The sequence below is a fragment of the Eleutherodactylus coqui genome, chromosome 13 (genome assembly GCF_035609145.1).
Source record: "Eleutherodactylus coqui strain aEleCoq1 chromosome 13, aEleCoq1.hap1, whole genome shotgun sequence".
NCBI lineage: Eukaryota > Metazoa > Chordata > Amphibia > Anura > Eleutherodactylidae > Eleutherodactylus > Eleutherodactylus coqui.
In genome coordinates this window covers 121,376,956-121,395,120 of record NC_089849.1, presented here as the reverse complement: position 1 = coordinate 121,395,120, position 18,165 = coordinate 121,376,956, and the positions used below count along the sequence as shown (strand labels likewise).

Genomic DNA, 18,165 nt, shown 5'->3' with positions numbered 1-18,165 from the left:
CATAGACTAGATTACCTATTCATCTCACACAATTTACTAGACAGATCACCAACATCAACAATGGGCGCATTTATATGGTCTGACCATGCTCCGGTCTGGGGATCACTGACAAGGAGACAGGGGGGCAACCCGAATTCTACTTGGTGACTTAATGATAACCTATTGGAGGATGGGGCGTGCCTACAGGACATACAGCAAGCTATTGAAACATTTGTAGAAGTTCACAACGCAGACACAACATCAGCCCCATTAAAATGGGAAGCCCTTAAATGTGTCCTCAGAGGCATTTTTATCTCCCACGGGGCGCGTCTCAAAAAATTAAGGGCAACCAAACTAGAAGGACTACTCTCGCAACTAAATAACTTAGAGACGACCAACAAAAACACACCCTCGAACTCCATTGCAACAGAAATATCGGCAATCAGAATTAATATATTACGCATATTAGACCAAGCTTCGCTTTGTCAGAGAGATAAAATAAAAGGATGGCATTACGAACACGGAGACAAAAGCGGAAAGGGTCTAGCTAGAGCTCTTAATCCTAGATCACCCCAAACATACGTCTTTGAAGTACATAAACTAGGGAAAGGAACAGTCCACAGCAATACAGAAATCCTTGAGAGTCTCCTTATGTACTACGAGGAACTATACAATTTAAGGAAACACCCCGAGGACTCTACAGGAAATATAGAGACAGATAGGAACGCGTATGTGGCCGAACATACACATAGGTACATATCAAGCGAGGACGCACATGCATTAGAAGAGGACTTCACCCTTCAGGAGCTAAAGGAAGCTATAGCATCATTAACAGTAGGAAAGAGCCCAGGCCCCGATGGCTTATCCCCTCGCTTTTATAAGATCTGCATGGATCGCTTGGCCCCTCTGATGCTGGAAGCATTTAACACAGTCTCTAGAACCTGCCCCTTCCCGGCACAGGCACTACAAGCGACCATCACGGTACTTCCTAAACCTGGCAAGGACACAACATGTTGTGGAAACTACAGGCCGATCTCACTATTAAATATAGGCACCAAATTATTTGCGAAATTAATAGCGAGTCGAATGCAAACTTATATCCCAACCCTAATTCATGGAGATCAGGTTGGCTTTGTGCCGGGGAGGGAAGCAGGAGATAACACCATAAGGTCCATAGCCCTGGTCTCGAGAGCCACTAAATCAAAAGACCCACTGTGCCTGCTGTCAGTCGATGCTGAAAAAGCATTCGATAGAGTAGAGTGGAACTTCTTAGAAGCAGTGTTAAAACAGATTGGACTAGGCCCTAGATTTATGGGTTGGATCATGGCATTATACAACAAGCCATCAGCAAGAATCCGAGTTAATGGCAGACTCTCACAGCAGGTACAGATAGGGAACGGAACGAGACAGGGCTGCCCGCTGTCCCCTTTTCTATATATTTTGGTGATGGAGACCCTGGCAAATGCCCTTAGGGCCAATCCCAGCATCAGAGGGGTCCAAACAGCTAAAAATGAACAGAAAGTCGCATTATATGCTGACGACCTCTTACTATATCTTACAAATCCAAGAGTGGCCCTTCCTAACGTATTAGACGAGTTCCGGAAATTTGGTAGACTCTCTAATTTTAAAGTTAATCTAAATAAATTAGAAATCCTAAATGTCAATATATCGGAGGCGGAGGAGAGCCCTAAGGGCGTCCTTTCCATTTAAGTGGAGGAAGGAAGAAATTAAATATTTAGGCATACACATCACCCCGAAGATAGAGGATCTATTTCAAAAAAACTACGAACCACTTCTGACAAAAATAGGAAACGACTTAGATAAGTGGCGAGCAGTACCCTTATCCTGGTTTGGCAGGACCAGCTCAGTAAAGATGAATGTCCTCCCTAGACTGCTGTATGTCATGCAGACCTTGCCGATACGTCTCCCTGGGACCTTCTTAAATAAACTGAGGAAAATGGTGATGAGATTCATCTGGGGCTCAGGGAGGCCCAGAAGAAACTGAGGAGCCCTTACTGGTCATAAAGAGAAGGGCGGCATGGGGATTCCGAACATTGCTTTATATTATAGAGCAACGCTGACCAGATACATATTAGAGCTGACACAGGGCAGGTCCCAAAAAAGATGGGTAGCCATGGAACGGGATGCAGCCCCCCACTGTACAGCCGGCCTAATCTGGATCCCGGGCAACGGGAAATACAAAGACGTAGGCCTATCCCCATTCATAGAAGAGATAATTACAGCTTGGCTGGGTTGGGCCACAGGATCGGGACTGATCAGGAGACCAGGCCCATTAACGCCACTAGTGGGTAATATAGACATACCAACATTCTTTAAGGGCTCGACTCTGGTTAATATGCTGAAGGAGAGTGAAGCACTAGACATCCCCAGAGTAAGAGACATGATTAACGAGGGGGGGGGGCTGAAAACACTGGAAGAGATATTGATGGGAAGGAGATCCCCGACCGGAGCATGGTACCAGTACCTGCAGTTGGGTCACTATATAAGATCGATGGGGGAGATTCAGCAGATTGGGACCAACCCAACCCCTTTTGAAGCCCACTACATCCTTAACTCATCTACGAAAGGTAGCACCTCCGAACTATACCACTTTCTAGTGGATAGGGACACACAGACAAGCGGGATCGCGTTAGAGAGGGAATGGGCAACAGACTTAGGTCAAACACACCAGGAAGAGGCTTGGGAAAAAGCGTTTATCCTTACACACAAGCTGAGCATCTCCAGCAGATTGCAAGAGCTGAACTATAAAATCTTAATCAGATGGTACAGGACGCCGGAGAAGCTCGCCAGAATATACCCCCAGTACTCGGACTCATGCTGGAGATGCCAATCGGAAAGAGGTACCTATATTCACATGTGGTGGTCGTGTCAACCGATCTGTCCTCTATGGCGGGAGGTGGGAGCTCTTTATTCCTGGGTCAGCAGAAACCCCCTTCAACTGACACCGGAGTTAGCCCTTCTATCAATGTTCACTGGGTCCTTGTCAAGAGTTAAAAAATCTCTGCTAAGATTCTTTATATTAATGACCCGCCAGGTAATTGCGAGGAAATGGAAAGCTACGCTAGCCCCCTCTAGACTAATGTGGCTGGAAATGTTAGACAGAATAAGCTACATGGAAGAATTGTGTGCTAGAGATGAAATGCGACGCAACAAATATTTAGCGATCTGGAGCGGTTGGATCTCGCAGAGAGAGTCGATAGAGGTGTCCAATTGGGTCCAAACAGGATCAATCCCTCCCCCGAGGGACCATTCCACGAAACTATAAGAGGAATCAGTTGACACGGGTAGAACTAACGAGAAGAAGCAGGACGGTAGCCCTCCCCCCCCATCCCACCCCCTCACTCCTTACCTTTTTTCCTCCCCACCTTTCTCTGCCCCTTCAAACGCAACCCCACTACTTTCTATCTCTACTATTCTTCCATCTGGGACCAACGCACCTTGAGTCTCTTCTGAAGGTGCGCTGGGACACCTAATTGAGTTATGTGTTATTGTTGAATAGCGGAAACGGTTCCGAAAACTTAAGTTAATTCACAGCAAAGAACAGAATGCAAGAACCAAGTACTAAGAAGATTTATTTAAGCTGTTTTAATTATAAGCAAAGAATGATGTAACGTTGTTAGTTGGCCTGGATAGTAGGCCTTGTTGTTATACGCTTTATATAACATACAAAACAAATAAATACCTTTTGAACCATAAATTTGATGAGACGGCGTGATAACTGGCCATCTGTCACAGGATTCAAGGTAAACTCTGATAAAAGCGATATCGCCTACGTGAATATATCACCCTCTCTAGCAAAATTAGTGGAATTGAATTTTGGCTTTCAGCATCAGGCCCATAATATCCCTTATTTGGGTGGTAATTTGACCACCTCCTTGTCCACTTTATATAAATGGAACTATCCCCCCTTGGTACGGAAGCTCTCCTCAAAGTTACTTCAGTGGGATGACCCAATGCTGTCGTGGGTGGGAAGGATTCATGCTGTCAAAATAAATCTGCTCCCACGAATATTGTATCTCTTCCGAACCCTGCCTATTCCTGTTCCCAGGGGGGGTATTAAATCATTTTCAGAAACTTATTTTTAAATCTATTTGGGCTAATAGACACCATAGAATCAAAAATAGTTTAATGCACTGCCATAAAAGACAAGGTGGTCTATCTGTCCTAATCTAATAAAATACTACACAGCTGCTAGAACCGCCAAATGGATGAAGACTCTACGGGGAGACAGAGCACCGCTATGGGTGGATCTGGAGGCATTTAGAATAGCCCCACACACATTTAAGCTCTTGATATAGTCAAAGGGTCCTATAGTAGCCAATCTGTATAACATTAGCCCGTTTACCTACTATTCACTATGTACTTGGAGGAACATTCGCTTTAAGTATAATCTTTCTGCAAACCCATCTAGGTTGCTGCCTCTGATACCAAATGTGAGATTCCCACCATCTCCAGTGGTGGAAAATTAATGAAGTAAAAAGCCTCCACCATTTGGTAGAGAGTTCCCGCCTCCTAACAATGGCTCAATTCCAAGCTAAATTTGACCCCCCCCCCCCCCTATCCGAAAACTATCGGATAAATCAAGTTTTCCATTTTCTATATTCTCTACAGCTACCACAAGTTCTTCCACACATGACTATGTTTGAGAGACTGTCCTTGCGAGATCCCATGACAAGGGGCACTCGGCCTTTAATCTACAGTATCTTGAGCAACCCAACGGGGGAAGGCAGACCGCCTTTTATGACAAAATAGGAGACCGATTTAGGCATTAATATGTCAGTGGAAAGATGGAGCCATTTTTGTGAAACGGTCTCTAAAAATAGTTATCAGGTTACTTTAATGGAAATATTCTTAAAAATATTCCACCGTACCCACTTGGTGCCGGCTAGATTGAACAAAATGTATCCAACATCTTCACCCCTATGTTTTAGAGGATGTATGGAGGTGGGGACACAACTACACTTTTGGTGGACCTGTCCTGAGGTGGCTAAGCTCTGGACTTAGATACATAGGCTACTATATAGAATATTTGTAGGCCCAAACCTCCTTTAGCATTTCTCCTGACGGCGACCGTCAGCCACAGGTTACATATCAGGCGCATAAATTGATTCAGATTATCTGTATGGTGGCCAGAATCCACATTGCGGCCAGATGGAAGCAACCACACCTTTCCTTTCAAGATGTGATGAATGTAATCTCACAGATTGCGTTGTACAAAAGGCTACACGCCATAGGGTCAGATATGTTAGAAAAGTATGGAAAGGTATGGGGACCTTGGGCAGAGCTCGTGGATATTCCGGATTTCAGGCATATCCTCTTATCGACCTAGAGTGACCTTTTGTAGAGGTACTGCTATAAACCTGTCAAATAGAGTAGGCTGTTTAATAATACATATAGAAAACTCTAAAAGAAATGACGACCTTAGGTTTGTTCAGTTAAAATGTATGGCTCTAAGTTATAAAATCAAGCATTGCATAGATTTCAATTTTATGATAGGGAAAAGAAAAATACTGGAGGAAAAGTTTAAAGTTTTATGAGTAATTGTACTTGCCATAATGAGTGCGAATTTTACTGTCAAGCCCCCTGCGTGGGGATCATTGTTGCATAAAGGATATGTGTACCACATTGTGCCACTTTAATAAAAATCTTTTGAAACTAAAAAAGATTTAGACAGACTTCAACAGCGGGCAGCAACTAACAGAATGGTATTTAACAAGGAGAAATACAAGGTCCTACATCTGGGCAAGAAAAACAAAAAAAGCACATACAGAATGGGAGGAACTGGGCTAAGCAGCAGCACATGTGAAGAAGACTTGGGTATACCAAAAAAAAAAAAAAATCACAGACTGAACATGAGTCCACAATGTGATGCAGCAGCCAAAAAGGCAAACACAATTCTGGGATGTATTAAGAGAAGCATAGAGTCCTGATCACGTGAGGTCATTATCCCCCTCTGCTCTTCCTTAGTCAGACCTCATCTGGAATACTGTGTCCAGTTCTGGGGACCCCAAATTAAAAAGACATAGACAAACTGGAGCAAGTTCAGAGAAGAGTTACCAAGATGGTGATCGGTCTGCAAATCATGTCCTATGAGGAACGGTTAAAGGATCTGGGAATGTTTAGCTAGTAAAAAAAGAAGGCTGAGAGGAGACTTAAAGGGGTTGTCCCGCGCCGAAACGGGGTTTTTTTTTTTTCAACCCCCCCCCCCCCCCCGTTCGCCGCGAGACAACCCCGATGCAGGGGTTAAAAAAGAACACCGGAGAGCGCTTACCTGAATCCCCGCGCTCCGGTGACTTCTTACTTACCTGATGAAGATGGCCGCGGGGATCTTCTCACTCGGTGGACCGCAGGGCTTCTGTGCGGTCCATTGCCGATTCCAGCCTCCTGATTGGCTGGAATCGGCACGTGACGGGGCGGAGCTACACGGAGCCGGCATCCAGCACGAGCAGCCCCATTGAAAAAAGAAGAAGACCGGGACTGCGCAAGCGCGGCTAATTTGGCCATTAGACGGCGAAAATTAGTCGGCACCATGGAGACGAGGACGCTAGCAACGGAGCAGGTAAGTGAATAACTTTTTATAACTTCTGTATGGCTCATAATTAATGCACAATGTACATTACAAAGTGCATTAATATGGCCATACAGAAGTGTATAGACCCACTTGCTGCCGCGGGACAACCCCTTTAATAGCTGTCTAGAAACATCTGAAGGGCTGTCACAGTGCAGAGGGATCAGCCCTATTCTCATCTGCACAAGGAAAGACTAGAAGCAATGGGATGAAACTGAAAGGGAGGAGACAGATTAGATATTAAATAGTGAGGGGGGTCATTGGGTAGAACAGGTTGCCACGGGAAGTGGTGAGTTCTCCTTCAATGGAAGTGTTCAGAGACTTGACAGACATCTGTTTAGGATTATTTAGTGAACCCTACGTTGAGCAGGGGGTTGGATCCAATGACCCCGGAGGTCCCTTCCAACTCTACTATTCTAGGACTCTACATATAAAAGCCAATAATGGTTTGGGTGTAAACTAGACACAAAACAACCAATGACAACATCTATATATATAAAATTGAAAGTATGCGTGTCTGTCTGTCTGTCTGTCTGTGTTTGTCCTTTATGCGCTACTACACCATTCATCCGATCGCCATGAAACTTTGGGAAGTTGTTGAGTACACTCCTGGGAAGATTATAGGCATAGTAAAACTATCCTACGATAAATGGCGCACGTGCGAGCGTCGTCGACAGTTGCGCCCCCTCCCCCCCCAAGTAGATCGTTTGATTTCCATCACTGCCACTAATTCTCTCACTTCGCGATGTCGTAGAAACATGAAATTTGGCATGAGCATTGATTATGTCAAAAATAGGAAAAGCTAATGGGTCCCAACTCGATTATTCAATTGTAAGCGCCAAAGAATTAGCGTCCACATTTTACGTATGGAATCTAACTCTCTCACTTCCTGATATATATAAATGAATGTGTGTCTGTCTGTCCTTTATGCATTACTACACCATTCATCCAATTGCCATGAGACTTTGGGAAGTTGTTGAGTACACTCCTGGGAAGATTACTGGCATAGGACATCTATCCTGCGAGCATTGTCGACAGTTATGCCCCCCAGACAAAGATCGTTTGATTTCCATCTCAAGCACGAAAGCAAAAGGCATTACGAGCAACGGGATGCGTGTTCAACTACAAAATGATGCATCCGCCGAATGTTTCGCAAGACAATTGCTGCATATTGAGAATGCTGAGGTAAAATGAAAGCTGCGCTGTGATTGGTTGCTATTTCTTATACTGCTGAGGTAACATGAAAGCTGTGCTGTGATTGGTGGCTACTTCTTATACTACTGAGGTTGCATAAAAGCTGCGCTGCGATTCGTTGTTATATATTATACCACTGAGGTAACATGAAAGCTGCGCTGTGATTGGTGGCTATATATAATACCGCAGAGGGAGGGGGAGAGGGAGAGAGGGGGAGGGGGAGAGAGGGGGAGAGGGAGAGAGAGGGGGAGAGGGGGAGAGGGAGAGAGGGAGAGAGGGGGAGAGGGGGAGAGGGGGAGAGGGGGAGAGGGGGAGAGGGGGAGAGGGGGAGAGGGAGAGAGGGGGAGAGGGGGAGAGGGGGAGAGGGGGAGAGGGGGAGAGGGGGAGAGGGGGAGAGGGGGAGAGGGGGAGAGGGGGAGAGGGGGAGAGGGGGAGAGGGGGAGAGGGGGAGAGGGGGAGAGGGGGAGAGGGGGAGAGGGGGAGAGGGGGAGAGGGGGAGAGGGGGAGAGGGGGAGAGGGGGAGAGGGGGAGAGGGGGAGAGGGGGAGAGGGGGAGAGGGGGAGAGGGAGAGAGGGAGAGAGGGAGAGAGGGAGAGAGGGGGAAGGGGGGGAGGGGGAGAGAGGGAGAGGGGGAGAGGGGGAGGGAGAGAGGGAGACAGGGGGAGAGGGGAGAGGGGGAGGGAGACAGGGGGAGAGGGGGAGAGGGGGAGGGGGGAGGGGGAGAGGGGGAGGGAGAGAGGGGGAGGGAGAGAGGGGGAGGGAGAGAGGGGGAGGGAGAGAGGGAGAGGGAGAGAGGGAGGGGGAGAGGGGGAAGGGGGGGAAGGGGGGGGAGGGGGAGAGGGGGAAGGGAGAGAGGGGAGGGAGAGAGGGAGAGGGAGAGAGGGAGGGGGGAGAGGGGGAAGGGGGGGAAGGGGGGGAGGGGGAGAGGGGGAGGGAGAGAGGGAGAGGGGGAGAGGGGGAGGAGAGAGGGAGAGGGGAGAGGGAGAGGGGAGAGGGGAGGAGAGAGGGAGAGAGGGAGAGAGGGGGAGAGGGGGAGAGGGGGAGAGGGAGAGAGGGAGAGAGGGGGAGAGGGGAGAGGGAGAGAGGGGGAGAGGGGGAGAGGGGGAGAGGGGGAGAGGGGGAGAGGGGGAGGGAGGGAGGGAGAGAGGGAGGAGAGGGAGAGAGGGAGAGGGAGAGAGGGGGAGGGAGAGAGGGGAGAGGGAGAGAGGGGGAGAGGGAGAGAGGGAGAGAGGGGGAGAGGGAGAGAGGGGGAGAGGAGAGAGGGGGAGAGGGAGAGAGGGAGAGAGGGAGAGAGGGGGAGAGGGGGAGAGGGGAGAGGAGAGAGGGGGAGAGGGAGAGAGGGGGAGAGGGAGAGAGGGAGAGAGGGAGAGAGGGAGAGAGGGGGAGAGGGAGAGAGGGAGGGGGAGAGAGGGAGGGGGAGAGGGAGAGGGGGAGAGGGGGAGAGGGGGAGGGAGAGAGAGAGGGAGAGGGGGAGGGAGAGAGAGAGGGAGAGGGGGAGGGAGAGAGAGAGGGAGAGGGGGAGGGAGAGAGAGAGGGAGAGGGGGAGGGAGAGAGAGAGGGAGAGGGGGAGGGAGAGAGGGAGAGAGGGGGGGAGGGAGGGAGAAGGGGAGAGGGAGGGAGAGGGGGAGGGGGAGGGACACGAGCCAAGAAAAAAAGAAAAAACTCGGGACCCTGCGTTCCACATACAGAAATGCTCGAGTCTCCCATTCTAGTCAATGGGGTTCATTACTCGAGTAGAGCTCTCGAATTTTACGAAAAGCTCGACTCAAATAACGCGGACCCGAGCATTTGGGTGCTCGCTCATCTCTAGTCTTCTGACATTGATGCTTGTCCTCTTTACATTTTTGTACATGGCCCAGATGCGTCTCCATGTGCTTTGCTGCACATATATAAAACATACCCTATCGGACATGTATTGCGGGTCTTCTTACATGGCGCCATAATGCATGGGCTTTGTGGCACTCGCACTGCACTCCAGGACTCTCTGTGCATCCTCCAATATTACGGAAATGGTTTCTGCCCACTGGAACATCTGCTAGGGGTGCAGTTAACATGGCCATTATATAAGCACTCGTGAGGACTTATTTCCTGAGGAAGCCATCTTCTATAGCGATATGCATAGGGTTTTCTTTCTTACAGCCATATCCCTTGATTTTTACCATTCTGGCTCCGTGACACATTATCTTTTTGATGCAATTTGCACTTTTTAAATTTCATTATGGATTATTGAAATGAACTTTATGGATTCGGTAGTTGCAAATACAGCATTATTAAATTAAGATATGCAGCATTCCATCTATTAAAGGGGTTGTACCAGAATTTGAAGTTATCCCCTACCCACAATAAAGGGAATAACTCACTGCTGAGACCCTCACCAATCTCAAGAATAGGGGTCCTGAGTTTCCCTGTTGTCCTCCTGTGGGATTATAGTGACCCACAGTGAGGAGGAGACTGAACGAAGCATTGGTCATGGAAAGGGCACCATTCACTTTTAATGGGACTGCAAAGATACCCATCGGCCCCTTTGAAATGAATGGAGCGCTGACCACACAAGCTCAACCAGAGCTCCCTTCATACTGATGTCAGTGCAGGGGGAGATGTGACCCTCACAGTGACAGGAGAATGGGACATGGGAGTCCCATTCTTAAGATCAGTGCCGAGACCCCCACCGATCTGCAAGTTAGTCCCAATCCTGTGGCTGGGGGACCATTTCAAATTCTGGTCATTTTATTGTACTTGTGAATGTAACCATTTAACAATTAGACTGATCATCTTTATAAGACTTGTAGTCGAATAGGTAGGAGAAGACTGGCAGTCCGTCAGCAAAGACATCCTGGTCATTTTACATTATGGCTTGTGCAGGGTTAGAAACTGAAAATTTAGCAAAATAGTAAGTTATGCAAATATGTTAAAGACATTCCTTTAGCATTTGGGGAAACTGAGGCTGCTGGAGATCATCCGAAGGGTGGATTCACAAGAACGTATATCGGCTCAGTTTTCACGCCGAGCCGATATACGGCGTCCTCATCTGCAGGGGGGGGGGGGGGGGGGGGAAGAGCCAGGAGCAGAAACTGAGCTCCCGCCCCCTCTCTGCCTCCCCTCCACCCCCTCTGCACTATTTGCAATGAAAGGAGGCGGAACAGGGGCGGGGCTAAGTTCTGATAATTAGCCCCACCCCATCCCACCTCTCCTCATTGCAAATAGTGCAGGGGGTGGAGAGCAGGCAGAGAGGGGGTGGGAGCTGAGAGCACTGCTCCTGGCTCTTCCAGCCTCCCCCCCTGCAGAGAGAGTCGACGTATATCGGCTGGGCGTGAAAACCCAGCCGATATATGTTCCTCTGAATCCAGCATTAAAGGGGTTTTCCGATTACTTAAAATTGATCCACAGCCCCTCTGGTGTTTCTGGTTGCAGCTGATCAGCACATGTGACTGCAGCAGCTAATCAATGGCCACAGCAGTGACCTTCTATAGGCAGTGATTGGCTGCAGCGGTCACATGTCCTGGTCGTCAACAAACAAGTAGGACTGAGTGGCTGTGAAGCAATATTAAATAATGGGAAAACCCTTTTAATATGAAAAAAAATCCACCATATAAATTCCTCCTACTAAGACACTAATATACACAAAGTGATAGGAAATATGCAGCGAGTACGTTGCTCCTAGAAACACCAGACTGTGATAGTTATGGCACAGCGTGCTCACCCACCTGGATGGACACATATAGAAGTCTCCTCCTCCTTACGCATCTTCTCATCCCCAACCTGTGATCCGACCACGACTTCTCTCATGGCGACGTCCTGCATCCATATGAAAAAGTACATTTATAACAAGTATTGTACAGGAAACCTAAGCAGCAAAGCTCCTGCTTCAACAAACCTCATAATAGAGAAGATTCTCGTCCTTTTCTTCATTATAATGGGGATGATGAGAACCGGGACATCTCTCAGGGACACTTCTGTTGCTGGACCCATCTGTAGAAGCCACACCTGATGACAGAATACATTTGGATGCCATCAGAGGCCCCTCAGAACATTCGAGCAGTGACCTGCCTGGTTGCCACGGCCAGCTACACCACTTCTCCCTTTTGATACATTTCTTTCATTGTTTCTATAGAGTTTATCCCACAACTGTATGTAGATATGTCCCTTACCCGGTGACGTGAGGGTCTGGTGGTCCTCCATCAGGACGTCCTCATACAGATCCTTGTGCCCTTCTACATACTCCCACTCCTCCATGGAGAAGTAGACGGTGACGTCCTCACACCTTACCGGAACCTGACATATAGTGATGCAGTCATCATGCAGGCACCTCCTTTAACATTACTATATACCTTCCCATCTTCCCTAGCAGCACTTACCTCTCCGGTTAGCAGCTCAATGATCTTGTTGGCGAGGTCCAGGATCTTCTTCTGACTGTTCCTGTTATGTATCAGTGACTGAGGTAAGCGTACTGCCATGTGGTCCTGGGTTTTGGACAACTTTCTTGACTCATGGAAGTTGTTTGGATGTGTCACATGATCAGTAGATTCCTTTTTTATTGTCATATAGTCCTGGACAATTAGACACATATTCAAAACATACATTATCCCATAATCCTCAGCAATGTACTATGACTTCACTTTAATATGAAGGGTGTCCCTTATGCCTCACGTCCCAGTTTAATTTATAGAGACAAGAGTGATGTCATGTGACATAATTCCCAGAATCCTTCACCTCTCATGTCCCTGTTTAACCCCTTAGTGACCAGGCTTTTTTGCTTTTTTCCATTTTTGTTTTTTCCTACTCCCTTTTAAAAAATCGTATCTCCTTTATTTATCCGTCGACGTCGCTGTATGAGGGCTTGTTTTTTGCGTGACGAGTTGTATTTTTCAATGGCACTATTTATTGTACCATATAATTTACTGAAAAACTTTTAAAAAATTCTAAGCGGAGAGAAATGGAAAAAAAACGACATTCCACCATCTTTCGGTCGTCCTGTTTCTACGGCGCACAAACTGCAACAAAAACTACCTGATATTTTTATTCTATGGGTCAGTATGATTACTACGATACCAAACTTATATAGTATTGTGTTTGCTGTAGTACTTGTATTTTTTTTTTAAGATATTTAATTTTTTTCAATTATTTTCTGCGGTCATTTTGTGTGCGCGATAACTTTTTTATTTTTCTGTCGACGTAGTTGAGCAAGGGCCCATTTTTTGCGGGATGTCCTGTAGTTTCCGATAGTATCAATTTGGAATACATATAACTTTTTGATCTTTTTCTGGGAGACAGGGTAACTAAAAAAGTGCATTTCTGGCGTTCTTTATTTTTTTTTTTTTCGGACGACGTTCACCGTGTGGAAAAAATAATGCGCTACTTTGATAGATCGGACTTTTACGGACGCGGCGATATCAAATACATATTTTTATTTTATGATTTTGATTTTTTTAATAATAGATATGGCAAAAGGGGGTGATTTAAACTTTTATTACTTTTTTTTTTTTTAACAATTAAAAAAAAATTTATTGATTTTTTTTTTTACTTTACTTTGAAGTCCCCCTGGGGGACTTTAACATGCGATGCTTTGATCGCTCCTGCAGTATGACGTAATGCTATAGCATTACGTCATACTGCCTTTTGACAGGCAGTCTATCAAGCCACCCTGTGTGGATGGCTTGATAGGCAGTCTGTTAAGGCAGCCCTGCGGCCATTCATTAGGCCCCCGGCTGCCATGACACCTACACGGCTCCCCCGATCTCACCGCAGGGGGGCCGTAAGGGACCCCCGAACATCGTTCGGGGGATTTAAATGCCGTTGTCAGAATTGACAGCGGCATTTAAAGGGTTAATAGCCGTGCTCGGCCGAACGTGGCTATTGCCCGCGGGTGTCAGCTGTAATAAACAGCTGACGCCCGCGCTGTATGGAGGTAGATAGCGCCGCTACCTCCCTCCATACATGTGCTGCAGCAGCAGGATGTAGTTTTACTATAGCCCTGTCACTAAGGGGTTAATAAATAGATATGGGGGCAGCCATGTGACATAATTCTCATAATCCTGATTGATATACGTGTTATACTGATACAAATAAGAGGGATGTCATGTGACAATTGTCAGAATGCATCAAGTCTCCAACCATGTCCATATTTTATAATACAGAGACCATGTGACATAATTCCCAGAATCCCTCACCTCTCCGGTCAGCAGGTGGATGATCTCCAGGGTGAGACTCAATAACGTCTTAGTCATGTGATTCCTGTCTTTCTCCATCTTGAAGACCTTAAGACTGATCCTTGATCTTTGATCCTATAGACATCGGCAGCTAGAAGCACAGTAATTGACACGCTATACAATGTCTACGTACATTAATTGCACATATTAAATATCTTAATAACACATTTTGTTTCCATACAGACTGTAATAACGAATGATAAGAAATTGGGGTGATGTGTTTTTGACCCTCAGTAGAGTTTGGTTCTGGTCTGTGTAGAAAGAGGGTTCAGGGGTGTTAAAGCACAAGTGCCAAGTTGTGGGAAACTGCAGGACAGGAACGGACCCCATTATAGTCAATGGACCGGAGCAGGAAAACAGAAGTCCCCAATGTGGAGGTGAACGAGCCTTAAGTGGTGTAGTCAGGGCCATGGCCCGCACACCGGCTCCGGCGCCATATCCGGCAGTTTTCCTCTGCTCAGTGGAGCTATTACTTGTCTTATGACTGCTCAGTATGCGGCAAGTGATGAAGGTCACAAGCACAGCCTCGGGAGCAGAATGATTAAAGGGGTTGTCCCGCGCCGAAACGGGTTTTTTTTTTTTCAACCCCCCCGTTCGGCGCGAGACAACCCCGATGCAGGGGTTAAAAAAGATCACCGGAGAGTGCTTACCTGAATCCCCGCGCTCCGGTGACTTCTTACTTACCTGATGAAGATGGCCGCCGGGATCTTCTCACTCGGTGGACCGCAGGGCTTCTGTGCGGTCCATTGCCGATTCCAGCCTCCTGATTGGCTGGAATCGGCACGTGACGGGGTGGAGCTACACGGAGTCGGCATCCAGCACGAGCCGCCCCATTGAAAAAAGAAGAAGACCGGACTGCGCAAGCGCGGCTAATTTGGCCATTAGACGGCGAAAATTAGTCGGCACCATGGAGACGAGGACGCCAGCAACGGAGCAGGTAAGTGAAAAACTTCTTATAACTTCTGTATGGCTCATAATTAATGCACAATGTACATTACAAAGTGCATTAATATGGCCATACAGAAGTGTATAGACCCACTTGCTGCCGCGGGACAACCCCTTTAAGAACTGGGAAGAAGTTCTTAAAATGGAGCCATTTATGATAGTAGCAGAAGGGAACAAGAACTCTCATCTGAGTGCTGACTGCCACGTTGGTCCTGACCAGCGCTGGTTTCTGGGGATGAGCTGCTACTGGCTGACGTCTGCCTGCAAGATGCACAACCGACAGAGCGTTGCCTCTTCTGTTGGTCCTTTTACACGACAGTCTGGCAAACAAACAAACGTTTAGAGGAGCCTTTGTGCCAATAATTGGACCGCGTGAGAGGACCGCAGGCAGCAGCTCATAAGGCCACAATCACAGCAGCGAATGCAGAACCAATCCGCAATGGCCACCTCCAAACCTTCCAACCTTCACGCTGTGGATTTGGGTTTCGCAACACGTTTACAATGCGCTGAGCATTCACTGCGGGAATGTTCTACTCCATATAGACAAGGTTTATCTCCCCCACCTGGTTCGGGCGTACGGTGAACGAGCCCCAGCATGGGGGGCCCGGCTGCAGACCCCACTGTCACGGTCCGGAGTTACAGCGGTGGACTCGCTATATAAGCGCTGCGGAATATGTTGGCGCTATACAAATACAGTTTATTATTATCATCATCTGCACGGTCTCACTGTTTTAGAAGCGGGTTCCACCGCCTCACTTATTATATATATATTTAAATTTAGCGAAAACACATTTTTTTGGCTCCTTAATGTTTCAACTTAAAAATCAACAGAGCCAAGCGCACATTGTTCTCTAGCCATACGTTGGCAGCCGGCGTGTTCCCTGGTCTCTGCAGGGTGATGCAGACTGCTGGGTCTAAGAGCTGTTTGTTTACATAGCTTTAAAGCTGCACCCAAAGAGAGCGGCTAGACTGCAGAGTGGCCTCCATACCCAACTTCACGAGTATCCACGGACAGCCGGGGTGCTGCCCCTCCCCTTATCAAAGCTTTAAAGTTGCACCCATGGAGAGTGGCCTCCAGACCCAGCTGCGCGATTATTTACAGATGGCCAGGGTGCTCCCCTTATCAAAGCTCTAAAGCTGCACCCACAAAGAGCGGCCAAACTGCAGAGCGGCCTCCAGACCCAACTGCTCAAGTTTAAACAGACGGCCGGGGTGCTGCCCCTCCACTTATCAAAGCTCTGAAGCTGCATCCACGAAGAGCGGCTGGACTGCAGAGCAGCCTCCAGACCCAACTGCACGAGGGTACTATTGTATCTTGTCTCCACCACAAGTGTGGGTGGAGACCTAGTGATTGGCTGTATCCATCCAGTGTACGCCCACAAGCTACTGATTGACTGCCTGGAGGAAGGTCCTAGCAGCATGGGGAGTGAGTTTTGCCTTGGGTGGAGGGTAAGTTTCAGTGTTAGGCTTACATTATTAGCTGTAAATGCTTCCATTTGAGAGCGGGACTGTGTAAGCCTAACACTAAAACGAACCCTAACCCTCCATCCTAAGTAAAACTGATTCCCCGCGCTGCTAGGAGCTTGCCGCCCGTCTAACATCATCTCCCCTCCAGCCTCCTCACCCCCAGCTGCCAACTGTTACTGGGGCCACGCCCCTCGAGCCAGCCATGGACAGAGCGTCACCCGCTTCATGGGCACAGTAGGAGCAGCTATTGGCAGAGCAGAAGGAGTGAGCCGTGAGCGGAGAACGGGGAGGGTGTGAGTGGCAGGACCTGAGAGGCAGTAGACGGGAACGAACTGTGAGCAGATAAGGGAGACCTGGATGGTGAGTGATCCATGCAGCGAATCAGGCACTGGGGGCGTCACCTGAGTGTCAAACAGCCTTACCCTTGTCTCCACTCATACTTGTGGTGGAGACAAGATACAATTGTACCCTGCGCGAGTATCCACATACAGCCGATGCGCTGCCCCTCCCCTTATTACAGCTGCACCCACGCAGAGCAGCCTCCAGACCCAGGGTGCTGCCCCTCCGGCACTAGTGACCTGGCGTCCATGCAGGGGATTGACGGGATGTTGGCGAAACTGGTGAAAATGCAGAGATTTGGGTCCTGTGACCCATCCTGCGATCGTTAGAAGAAGAGGCGCGCATGTGGGGAAGTTGGCGGAAAGGACAGCCAATACAACGGAACTCTAAAGGGGATTTATCAGGATATGCCACTCTGAACACCCAGAGAACAGCCCATCCCCCGCTCTCCTCCGACCCACAACCAATCAACTCCAGAGCGCTCCCTCTGGCACCCAAGACATGATGCCAGGAGCACCGATTGGTTGAGGGGGGTTGTTCAGAGCGGCACATTAGGTGCCTCAGTATATACACAGTGCGTTGGTCTGCAGCCCATATACATAGAGAAGACCTGCTGCCATTATATATGACTGAACTCCTTGATATCCATGGCTGCTATCTACAGGGATAACGGGTGTCTAGGCCGCCTATATGCCAGCCTACCTGACCCTTCTATATAGCGGCAGCACGGGGGTCTGAGCACCGACAGGGGGCGGTCACCTCATCCCGCCATACCTGCATCTGCCCCGTGTATACCGCCGTCACCCCCGGCCTGAGCTACTGCAGCGGCTCCGCCTTTGTCTTCCGAATGTACAGGAATGGTTAGAATGTAGGGGCTCCTACGAGGTACGATGACGGCAGGGAGTCACATGATCTGGTGGTCACATGACTGGACGGGAGGGGAGGAGCCTACAATTTCCGCAGGTCCGTGCAGCGAGCAGAGAAGGAGCTGCTGCTTGGAGTTCTGCTGTAGGGGGGGGATGAGTGTGATTGGGGCGCACTGCTGCCGCAAGCTGTACTGCAGGAGGGCCTGTCCCACCAGTAATCCTACAGGCGAGTCTGCCCCTCCCGGGGCCCTGTAGGGCGGTCTGCCCCTCAGGGGTGCAGTGGGAGGCATTGTCCTCAGTGATTCTGCAGGTGGGTCTCTCCCTCCGGGGGTCCCCCAGGCAGGTCTCTCCCTCCGGGGGTCCCCCAGGCAGGTCTCTCCCTCCGGGGGTCCTCCAGGCAGGTCTCTCCCTCCGGGGGTCCTCCAGGCAGGTCTCTCCCTCCGGGGGTCCCCCAGGCAGGTCTCTTCCTCCGGGGGTCCTGTCAGTAGGCCTTTCTCTCAGGGCTGCAGTGGGAGGGCCTGTCCTCAGTGATTCTGTCGGAGGGCCTGTCCTCAGTGATTCTGTCGGAGGGCCTGTCCTCA

At 48.8% G+C, this 18,165-nt stretch overlaps 1 protein-coding gene across 1 annotated transcript in view; it reads right to left on the bottom strand.

The window, feature by feature from the left end:
- LOC136588085 (zinc finger protein 436-like) overlaps positions 1–17,607 on the bottom strand; it is a 40,226-nt gene extending 22,619 nt beyond the window's left edge. The window contains exons 1-6 of the mRNA XM_066587028.1: positions 17,493–17,607; positions 13,929–14,058; positions 12,117–12,308; positions 11,910–12,033; positions 11,636–11,745; positions 11,466–11,556 (exon numbers count right to left, since the gene is read on the bottom strand). Coding sequence (XP_066443125.1) covers positions 11,466–11,556; positions 11,636–11,745; positions 11,910–12,033; positions 12,117–12,308; positions 13,929–14,006 — 595 coding nt within the window. The 5' untranslated portion in view covers positions 14,007–14,058; positions 17,493–17,607. The remainder of the gene's footprint in view (positions 1–11,465; positions 11,557–11,635; positions 11,746–11,909; positions 12,034–12,116; positions 12,309–13,928; positions 14,059–17,492) is intronic.
- Between the last annotated feature and the right edge of the window lie 558 nt (positions 17,608–18,165).